The sequence below is a fragment of the Sinocyclocheilus anshuiensis genome, unplaced genomic scaffold (genome assembly GCF_001515605.1).
Source record: "Sinocyclocheilus anshuiensis isolate Anshui unplaced genomic scaffold, SAMN03320099.WGS_v1.1 scaffold691, whole genome shotgun sequence".
Classification (NCBI taxonomy): Eukaryota; Metazoa; Chordata; class Actinopteri; order Cypriniformes; family Cyprinidae; genus Sinocyclocheilus; species Sinocyclocheilus anshuiensis.
The window spans coordinates 461,285-473,128 of NW_015552577.1; the positions used below are offsets into that span (position 1 = coordinate 461,285).

The 11,844-nt window shown below is 36.0% G+C and overlaps 1 protein-coding gene across 2 annotated transcripts in view; it reads left to right on the forward strand.

Moving 5' to 3' along the window:
- LOC107665194 (bridging integrator 3-like) overlaps positions 1-11,844 on the forward strand; it is a 68,452-nt gene that overhangs the window by 46,590 nt on the left and 10,018 nt on the right. For both annotated transcript variants that reach the window (XM_016455975.1, XM_016455976.1), the window contains exons 7-8: positions 9,722-9,863; positions 11,497-11,631. In XM_016455975.1, the coding sequence (XP_016311461.1) occupies positions 9,722-9,863; positions 11,497-11,631 (277 nt within the window). The remainder of the gene's footprint in view (positions 1-9,721; positions 9,864-11,496; positions 11,632-11,844) is intronic.

The window sequence follows — 11,844 nt, forward strand, 5'->3', positions numbered from 1 at the left end:
ATATTTTACAAAATGTTAACGCTGCCATTCAATCTATCATTCACATATCACAGTATCAACACAGTAAAAAATATCACAGTAAGAAAAAAAAAGAAAATCATATTAGAATGATTTTTGAAGTATCATTTGACATTAAAGACTGAAAATGTAGCTTTGCCATCACAGGAATAAATGTAATTAAAATGAAATAAATATTTAAAATAAATATACATTTTAAAAAGAAACCTATTTTTAATTGTAAAAATATTTCTTATTACTTATTTTGCTCTATTGATCAAATAATACAATTTTAATCAAATAAATGCAGCTTTTTTTTTTACGTTATTCTCATGACCGTTGATCACATTTTCTTCCCATTTTCATATCCAGAAAAATGTTATTATACTTATGTATATTTATTATTTGAAGATTTATACATGAAGTCAGTATTTGTTGCACCTCCTTTAAAGGGGTCATATGATGCTGCTAAAAAGAACATTATTTTGTGTATTTGGTGTAATGAAATGTGTTTATTCGGTTTAAGGTTAAAAAAACACATTATTTTCCATATAATGTACTTTATTGTTTCTCCTCTATGCCCCGCCTTTCATGTTTTACTTCAAAACCAAAAGAACATAATTATGCTTTAAAGAAATAGTGTTTTTAGGACATAAATATTTTATTTATTATTTTAGAACATCCCTTGGAAATCATTGTAATGTGCTTATTTGGTACTCGGTTATCATAAATTACTATTGGTGCTCATTTATTAATAATGGTTCGTATTATCAGTTGAAAACCGTTTTTGCTGCTTAATATTTTTGTGGAAACTGTGATACATATTTTTTTGGATTCTCTGATGAATAGAAAGTTCAAAAGAACAACATTTATTTGAAATACATTTTCTTCCCATTTTCATATCCAGAAAAATGTTATTATACTTATGTATATTTATTATTTGAAGATTTATACATGAAGTCAGTATTTGTTGCACCTCCTTTAAAGGGGTCATATGATGCTGCTAAAAAGAACATTATTTTGTGTATTTGGTGTAATGAAATGTGTTTATTCGGTTTAAGGTTAAAAAAACACATTATTTTCCATATAATGTACTTTATTGTTTCTCCTCTATGCCCCGCCTTTCTGAAACACGTCGATTTTTACAAAGCTCATCGGTCTGAAAAAAATTGAAATCGCATCATATGGACCCCTTTAATGTAAGCTAATTTAAATGTATAAATGTTGTAGAACAGGAATAATACTGTATTAAGAATACTGTTAGAGTGTTCATAGAATAAAATCTAAAAGTCTAAAGTAGAACACCAGGATCAGTTTAACAGTAATGGGAATATGGGATGCATATGTGCTTAACTGTCATGAAAATAATGTGACTATATCACTAAATGTCACTGCAAAAAATCTTAACGGTCCTTAGAATAAGCTTATTTTTCAAGATTTTTATAATTAATCTTATAATATATATAAGATTTAATGTATTTGTGAAAAATTATAATGTATTATTTTACTTGTGAAGAATTATACATCATACAACATTTGCCTTTAATGAATGTTAATTAAAAAAAAAAATTTTAAGTTGTAGAATAGGAACAATATTATATTAAAAGGAATAACGGGATAGTGTCACTATGCAAAAAATGTTAATGGTCCTAAAAAATGTTTTTTCTTCATGCACAATATAATTTGTCAGTCACCCACAGATATTTTAGAGCATCGACTCTTTCAAACTTAGTATGCATCCATATCAAGCATGCTGGAAATCTCATGTTTAGCTTTAAACAAAATGGCATTCTTTTAGTCTCGCCTCCAGTGGAATCCTTAAAACAGCTTTGTTTTCTGCTTCGCCGCAACACATTTAATCAGCCATAAGCCAAGATACCATGAAAGACAAGATTCCATTAGTGCATGAAGAGCTCAGCTTTTCTTGTTCCTTTCTCGTTGTTCTACCAGTGTTCATGGGAGGAAAGTATTTATAATGTGATCCTTCTGAAAAGCTGTTGAAACTCTAATGGCTTCAGACAGATGTCGGATCTCTTAATGTGATAACTCATTTCTAAACCAGGTGAGTGCGTGCCTCTCGCTTTGAGTGTGTGTTTTGTCTGTGCTAACAGAAGTCAGCAACAGTTTTGAATCGCGCGAGTAGCACTCCATTATATCTGCTTGGCGATATGCATTAGGGGAGGTTGTTTTGACTCGGTTCATTGAAGTCTTTGTTGATCAAGATGGAATGTTGTTTTTCTGATATGTGTCCTGGCGAGATATCTTAGTAATAGTGATGCTTGTCTTAGCAAACACCACTAACTATTGCTCATATGCAAGGCTTTATTGAAATCCCCAACTAAGTGTTCAGCTTTGGGTGCTTGACATGGACGATACAATACCTCAAATCATGTGACCTGTTGAAGAGAGATGCTAGTACAGTTTTAATCATTTAAGTAATCATAATTAAAGGGATAATTCACCCAAATATTTAAATTGTCAGAATTTATTCACCCTCATGCTCTGAACATGCAGGTATTTTGAAGAATGTTTCAGCTGTTTTTGTACGTACATGGACCCCATTGACTTTCATTGCATAGACAACAGCAGACAAAAATGCAAAAGAACACTAAAACAAAACAAAAGCAAAAAAACAAACAGAAGCAACGCAACAAAAACAAAAAAGAACACATAAAACAAAAACAACTCAAACAAACAAAACAATAATTCACAATGCAAAAATGTAACCAAAGCAAAACAACATAAAAACAAAACAAATAAAAAAATAATATTATGGCCAAACACAAAAAAAAACAAAACAAATGAACACAAAAAACTACTCAATAAAAGCAAACAGAAAACAAAACTCAACAACCACAAAATAACACAATACAAAAATAACCAAGAACAATACAACAAAAACAACTCAAAACAAACACAAAAACAAAAGTAAAAAAAAAAACACATTGCAAAAATACCAAAGAACAACACAACAATAAAACAAACAAAAAACACAACACAAAGCAAAAACTACCCCCCCCCCCAAAAAAAAACAGAAAAATAACACAATGCAAAAATAAAAACAACACAACAAAAGCATAACAAAACAAAAATGATGACACAATAATAAAACAAAAACAACTCAACACAAAATCAAAAAAGAACAGCTCAATAGAACAAAAAAATAACACAACGCAAAAATAAAAAACAACACAAAAACAAATAAAACTAAAAATGACAATGCAATAAAACAAAAAACACAAAAAAAAACCTCAAAACAAACGAAACACTATGCAAAAATAAGACAAACGCACACAAAAACATAAAACAAGAAAATGGAAACATTGATCAAAATATCATCTTTTGTGTTTTGTGCTAAAGAAAGACAGTCTTAAAGGTTTGGACTGACATGAAGATGAATGAATAATGACAATTTTCATTTTCGCCTGCACTATCCCTTTATGATTTTCATCTTCCAGACAATAAAATGGGTGGAACATTCCCATAAACTTGCATTTGAAGGAGTGACCCGAGCCATAACTAGATACCAGAATGTCATAGAGACTTGGGTGGGCTCTTGTGACTTGGGCCAGTACGTAACCACCCTACAGCAAACACCCTGGCATTGTCAAACGCAAGCAGAGAGATGCCATACGGTGTGTTTAGAGTCTCCTGTGCTGCTTAAAAGAGACACAGGGCTGGTCAAACACGCGGATCAGATTTATAGAAACAGAAAATCTATAATAAAGGCCTCGCTTCTCAGGCATGACACAGCAGCCAGCGTTACACCCCACAGTACAGTGAACTCTGTAAACTCTTGCACAGACGTACTGTCATGCTGTCCCGTGGACAGAGCATGGGTAGCTGCAGCGGTCATCCCGTCCAGACTCTGGTTTGGCTCACGGAGCTGCGTGTGTGTGTGTGTGTGCCGCTGTTGAAAACAGCCGACTGCGATTTCGTCCAACTGTTATTTCTGTCATTCTCTGTCAAGCGGCCACCACACCCGCAGCCAGACGAGATGGGTGTTAAATTATACAGCCTACCAGCGAGGTGGAGCATAAGTGTGTGTGTGTGTGTGCAGTCATGCGGAAGTTCAACGAAACATCAAGAGAGCTTTTAGACGAGCCGGGCACATGACCGTGTGTTTGGGTTGTGCCGAGTCAGACAGGCCGTCCTCTAGTCTGTCTGAAGCGTTCGTCTAGATTACAGCGAGTGTTTTTAGATCGCTTACTTCCAAGAACAACACCCGTGAACTGTCATTATAGACAGAGCAGGCACTAACCTGCACTAAACCTGCTTTCAGGGGACAAAAGATGCAAATTACACCTGTAACATGATCAAGTTTCTATTTCACAAATATAGTGTGGCTGGATGTAGAGTAGATAAATAGATGATGCTTGTGCGTATGTGACAGATCATTGCCCTAAAAATTACAATTTGTTTTACTTGCAATCAAGATTTTCAGTGATTTTCTGACTTAATTTTCAGTCATACAAATTATTCCTTTTAATGTTTTTACCATGTCTACTAAAGGCATGTGATTTTAAGGAAATGCACAGATGTTAAAGCCATCTATTAAACGGTGTTTTGTATTATTTTATCATTACTTTTGTCTTTTCTGATTATATTTGAAATATAGGTTTAAAATATTATTTACAAAGAAAGCTTAGGTTTAAAATATTATTTACATATTTGTTTTTTAACAATTTTATGTTGCTGGCTTATTGTGAGTGACTACAAAAATGTTATGCATCTTAAATTAACCGCTCTTTGTAAATTTGATCTATTTTATTTTATTTTATTTTATTTATTACTTTTTTTCTTTTATTTTAGGGACAGTGTGTCTTCCATTTCTGGAAAAAGAATGGATATTTATGTAGTAAATGTATTGTTTTTAATTCTTTTCTTGAATTGGTCAAATAAAACACTGAATTATTTATTAGTGAATCATTCTAAATTAAATGTTTAAAAACTCTTGAATAATAATTAAAAATGGCTGGAAAGAATCATTTAAAAAGTAGAATATCATGACTGATGGATATTATTTTATCCATCAGTCATCTTTAAGTCTAATTCTGATGCTTTTAATTTTTTTTTTCTTAAAAATGTTTTGCATGTCTGTCGAGTTTTTTTTTGTTTTTTTTTGGTGTTAAGTGGCCATAATATTATGAATCTATTTTAGATTTTGTCATTTTAAGGTAGTTTTATGTTTGCACAATGTTTTATCCAGCTGTCACACTTGACATTCGTGCCAGGAAGAGAGATAGAAGAGAGTCATTGCGCTAAGGTGGTGTTTTATAAATGGAGGGTGCGTGTGGGTTGTGGGGCTGGGTTCTGTGACGTTGCCACAGTGATATTGTGCCGCTCCCTTCTTTACTTCCTGTGGGAAACAATTTAGGGCTTGTCTTAACACTGCTCCGCATGATGAAGCCACTCACTTTCTCTCTCTCTCTCTGCTTCTCTTCTTCTCTTGTAGTTTTCCTTCACTTTTACCTCCTGTAGCTCATCACTTTCTTTACTAATTTGACGGATTTGTCTTACCTGACCCAAAAGTTTATGGATCACCTCTCGCAGGGTTTAAACTTGCAAAACTTTGGTTACAGTTCCAGATCTTAATCCACGAAGTCAGTCATTTTCAAACTTTTTGATGCCAAAGACACTGAATACATTATCCAATTCCTAAAATGTAAATGTGGCTGTATATTTTTATGTTTAAAGACTCATTTATATTGTGTGAGTCGGATTAATTTTTATGAAGACAGTTTTTTTTGTTGTTGTTTTTTTTTACCAAATGTGAAATACCAGGCTTTTATATTTGTTGCTTTACAGAAGCAAAATAAATTATTCAGCATTTTTTGAAAAATGTCTATCTTTTTTCTGTGCACTATTAATGTAAAAAGTAATTTGTATAACGATTAAATAATAGGCTTAAGTATTGCTACTAAGTAGCTTTACGGAGAATATTCCCATAAAACCTTCAGAAAGCAGCTGAAGATGATTAAAACTATCTGGAATTATATCATTAAACACTTTTTTTTGTAATTATTTTTACTGTTAAAGCATTTGGCTGTCAATGTCATGATTTCTCATAATGAAACATTGACATCCTTATTCAAAAACGTATTCATCTTTTTAACTGCAGGTCCTGCATTATCAATTATTGAATGGCTTTTATCAGTGCTCATTATCCTAAAGAAAATATTATCAAAAGCATAAATCATTTGTTTAGCATTTCAGTTTACAAATGTCATCCAATAAAATCTCTATAAAGTGCATTACATTAAATGCAAATGCTGATCTGTTGTAAAATGTAAATTTTTTTTCAATGTTAAATAACCTTCAGAGATTTGAGTTGTGGTTTTTCTTTTTTCTTTTCCTCCCCACATGGTGTTTTCATAATTATTTTCTTGAAACATCTGGCTAATGTGACCAATAATTTAATTATTGGTTTATTCAAGTAGACTCAGTAGTTAACAACCTCAATAAAAGTCAGCAATTTAGGCTGCATCGTTGGCCATTTCAGTTTAACCGCAGGACACTTTACGCATCGCATCTTCTCCTACTGAAGATGCGTCAAAAACAGTCGACTGCAGAAGACCTACAGATGCACCTTACGGAGTTTCTCCACCTAAATCCCCCAAATAATGCACATAAGAACATACATTTATAGCTCCTTGACCCTAAAACTGTCCTCCTACTTCAAGGCTTGTAGCTTTTGCGAAGTAAGTCGCTTTTTTCAGTAGTTACAAAGAACAAAACCGTGTGGGTCATGTGTTTGTACTGTTCCTCAGTGCTCCCAGGCGATGCAAAGTCGAAACGCAGTCAGGCCTCAAACCAAAGCGGCCGACTCTGTTGCTAAGTTACAGTTTAGAGTTTTCCTATTTTTAGTTTCCTGAGACCAGGCTTCTCACCCAGAGATTATATTTTCATTTGGAATAGAAACAATAAAAGAATCCAAGTGAAATGCCTCCGTGCCATTTGTGTGGCTGTAATTAAGTGATCCTGTTAAAATGGGCTAATGCTGCATGAACCTCCTCATCACATTGTTAAATGATTTTTGTCATAGAACAAACGCTGTGGTTTGCTGTGTTCAACACACTCTATTGATTTCCCTCTCCATGTAGACTATGAAACACTGTAGTGTTTCGCTTAAAGTAAGTTTAACACCTAAAGGAATGAATAGATATTTTTTAAATGAGGTGAACTCATAAGATGAAGACTCCTAGAAAATGCAGTATGGCTGGTCGCTCCCTCATAATGGTCACCATGTTAAAGTCAAACAATAAATTCAAGCATGCCTCATACAAACTACACGATTTTTTATATATAGCAACCTGTTGTGAAAATTCAGTGGCTCCTCCAGAGCTGGTGGGGGCAGCAGAGAGGCAAGTGTTGTAGTTGTTGTTGTTGTTCAGAAAAACAAAATTTGCATTTTTAAAACTGGTAAACTGAAATTAGTAATTGTAAGTCAATGAGCTACTTGGGGAAATTCCGCTAGAGGTTGACAGTCTTAAGCAGGGCACACACTACAAGAAAATCCGGCCGATTTTGAGCTGAATTCTCCCCTTCTGACAATCCTAGTCCCAATTATTTTGATGGTTCTACAGATTGTCTCATCAGATTTCCCTGTGATGTGAGATGTGTTAAAGGGATAGTTCACTCAAAAAAGAAAATTACCCCATGATTTACTCACCCTCAAGCCAGATGTATATGTATTTATTTTTTCAGACGAATGCAATCTGAGTTATATAAAAAAAAATACCCTGGCTCTTCCAAGCTTTTTAATGGCAGTGAATAGGGGTGGGCGACATAGCCTCAAAATTATATCACGATATTTCAAGAGTATTTGCGATAACGATATTTATGCCGATATAGAAAAAAAAAACATGGAACAACGTTTTATTGGGGATTGCAACTGGCAGGCAGCAGCATTTATTAGTGCAAACAAAGTTAAAGGCATTTTCCATCCTTTTCCAATGAGCTACTGTCATCGATGACAGACTACCTAATTTGAAGTGTGAATCTATTGTCATGAGGTGGCAGCAGCAGCTGTCTGCTCGACTTGAAGCAGACCGATCGGTGTATGACGTCAAAATACCGTGAGAGTGACTTACCCCTTGTTTACACTGCACGCGTCTGTGGTGCGTTACGGCTCCGATGTGGCCACTCTAGACAATGCTTGTGTTTACACCAGCAGAGCCGCGGCACGTTTCAGAAGTGTCCCAGAAGCGGCTCTCAACGCCGCTTCGCTAAAGATATGTGCCTCGCCTATTTTTGACAGTAAGAGTGTGCGCTCGAATATGCTCTAGAACCGCTCTCGCGATACTTTGATGTCATACACCGATCAGTCTGCGCAGCTCTGCTTCAAGTCGAACACACCTATTGGGGTTTGTGGTGGTGCTGTTGTGCGCGCTAGGGAACGTATATCCGCCATACGTCATCGCGTTGCTATATCATTGATATCGCGATATGACACTTTTTTTATCATGTAAAAATTTATACCGGTATTGTGATATGGCACTCCCCTAGCAGTGAATGGTCCATCATAAAAAGTGCTTCACACCTCTCCGGGTTTTAATAAAGGCCTTCTGAAGTGAAATGATGCCTTTGTATAAGAAAAATAACCATATTTAAAACTAAACTTTATAAACCGTAATCTCTAGCTTCCGCTAACTGTCGTACATGCGTTCACGAGAGAGTGGCGTACCAGCGTAGGACGTAGACGTATTCTCTCCGGAATGCGTTAACGATGAAGTGGACACCCGACAGAGAGGAAATCCATGGAAAAAATGCGATTGGGCTAGTTTTGAATATCTGTTGGCCTGGTTTTGTTTCTCGGACCTGGCAACCCTGCCTCCAGCTCACTCTGTAAGATTTTCATGTGTCTCTGTGACTTCATCTAAATATTTTTTTCTTTTATTTCCACAAATTTTCTGTAAAAACCAGTCCAAACACTATAATCATCATTTCTTCTTGCCCGTCGTCCGCCATTTGTTTACTCTAAAGTCACGTTTGACTGCAAGATGTTTTCCCGTGTTCACAGTCGGGACTCTGATTTGGTGTTTGGTGTGCCATCTTGGTCACATCGCAGCTCTCCACACACTATAGGAACAAAACTGTTAAATCTATGAATTTTTTATCGTTATGTTTGTGGTCTCTCACATTTTAATCTTTTAGTGTGTGCCAGCCTTTAGCTGTTTTCGTTAATTTAAGCTGTGGTTATAATAGTTTCTCGTCATAGAAATAATCTTTCCTCATAATGCAAGCATGGCAAATATCTGTGTAAATCTGACAGTTTACAAATGGTTTTATTAACAATACTATTTTTTTTTTTTTTGCTTGTGACTTTGTTGCCTTGTTATTTGTCTTTGTCTTATTAAAGGGATAGTTCATCCAAAACTAGAAAAACCTGTCATCATTTTCTCACCCTCAAGTTGTTCCAAACCTGTATGAGTTTCTTTCTTCTATGGATTGTAAAAGAAGATGTTTTGAAGAATGTGTGTAACCAAACACCTGTTGGTCCCCATTGACTTCCATAGTATGGAACAAAAAATACTATGGAAGTCAATGTGGAACATCAACTGTTTTGTAACACACATTCTTTAAAATATCTTCTTTAGTGTCCAGCTGATGAAAGAAACTCATACAGATTTGGAAAAACTTAAGGGTCAGAAGATGCCTTGTAATGTGTGTCTGTGTTATGTGCACATTGATAATTTTCTCTGTCTGTGCTGTGTGTACGCAGGTACAGCAGTGTGTTTCCCAGTCTGAACATGGCGGTAAAACGCAGGGAACAGGCTCTTCAAGATTATAAGAGACTCCAGTCTAAAGTGGAGAAATATGAAGAAAAAGAGAAGACGGGGCCCATCATGGTCAAACTCCATCAGGTACAACCAGTTCTTCCATTCAAGGCAGGACTTCCTTTCCGACAGCGTCGCAATTTCAGCCATTCATTTTTCGATGAGTGACTGATCGCCTACTAATACCAGAAATCCTTTAATTCAAGTTAGTTCACTCAGCGGTCATGTTGGTAATGCCCCAGGGAGCTGTTTTCTGTGTAGATAAAACATACAGCTCTTGTTCACTTGAATAGGGAAAGATGGACATCAAATCGGTAGCATTTTAATTTAATGCAACCTTGTTACACATTAAATGTATTTACTATAGTAAAAACAGTAAATTAAAAACCAAACCCTAAAAACCAAACCTTTTCAGCACAAATGTTCATTGGGGCAAGTTTTTTTAAATTAATCTCTGAGCTTCTGTCTTAAAATTCACCCTGTTTATGAGGAGCTATAGAATATAAAACCATATCCACAACAAACATGTATCAAAAAGGTCATATGGCATATAACTGCTGACAAAATACAGCTATTTTTAATACTTAACATGCAAAAAATAAAATAAAAATTTTCCTGAATGTTTGAGTTTCTAACATGAATACAAGCACAATGTGGCTGTGAAAGTGACCTTATTTCAGGCATTTATCCAAAAACCCATTGACTTTGAGACTAAGGAGCCGGAAGTGGTAAAAAGCTCATTTCTGGGTTTCGACCTCCAAAAATACCTCATCATTGCAGCACAATTTTGACTTCATATTGACTTCAACTGGAGCTCAAAAAGACACAAAGCCACCTGAACTATGAAACACTTCACACACAACAGTTTTTCTCTAGTCTTTATACATCTTCCTGTAGTGGATGCTTGTACTCGAGTATGCTGGACCTTAAGAGTCATCGGGTTTGTTATCATCCATCCACTCGCGTACAGTTCTGGCGGGATTTTTTTAGTACGCAGCAACAAGTGAAGGAAGCTGCGCTGGATGGACGCAGAAGTATTCGGAGCACATGTATACATGTGAGTGAACTCACCCACGCAAGAGAAACAGCCTCTCAACTCAGCTGCACTTTTTCAAGAGGCTGCGCTCAACACACACTGTGGGATAATTGGGTTTCGCACACACACACACGCTCACTCGCGCACGGTAACACGATCCAGCGAACACGAGCAAACAATAATTGTTTGTTCTTATTGTTGCACACTTCTGGGTCATTATGCATGTGTATGTTGACACGTGAAGGACCGTACGTGCGCAAACAGATAGAGACGGATGCCTGGAAAACGTCTACATACATGTACAGCCCATCGCCCACACACACACTGAAGGACTCAGCAGGGCCATAGAGGATAGGAGAACTGATAGTGTGTGTGCAATCACATTTACACATGGCCTGTGTCATATATAGAAAGCAGGTCATATCCTAGCATAGGTCAGCACTTATAGATTGCTTTCTCCTCCCTTCCGCTGTGCTGATTGGTGATTGCATCATCAACATTGCTCTTCCCCACCTCCACACCCTTGAAAATATCCTGGCCTCATACAATTTTTTTGTTATTATTCTAATGACACACCATAACAGCATGCTTTAATAATTGGCAAGTCATTCTGGGGTAGGCAGTAGTGTTGGTTTTATGTATTGCTGCATTACGTGTGTGTGTGTGTGTGTGTTTTGTTTTTAGGCTAGGGAAGAACTGAAGCCTGTCAGGGAAGACTTTGAAGCCAAGAACAAGCAGCTGTTGGACGAGATGCCCGAGTTCTACAACAGCCGCATTGACTACTTTCAGCCCAGCTTTGAGGCTCTGATACGAGCTCAGGTGAGCATCAAATGCAACCAGCTCAGATGCAAAATAACTCAAACTAAAATACAGCATGTCGGTTACGTGGGCCATATGGATTTTGTGGGAACATACTTTTATATTTTGTTTAACACAAAACACAAAAAATTCCTTCCTCAGTCACACACACACACACACACACATTGGATTTCCATTTTATTATTTATATATATATATATATATACTGTATAG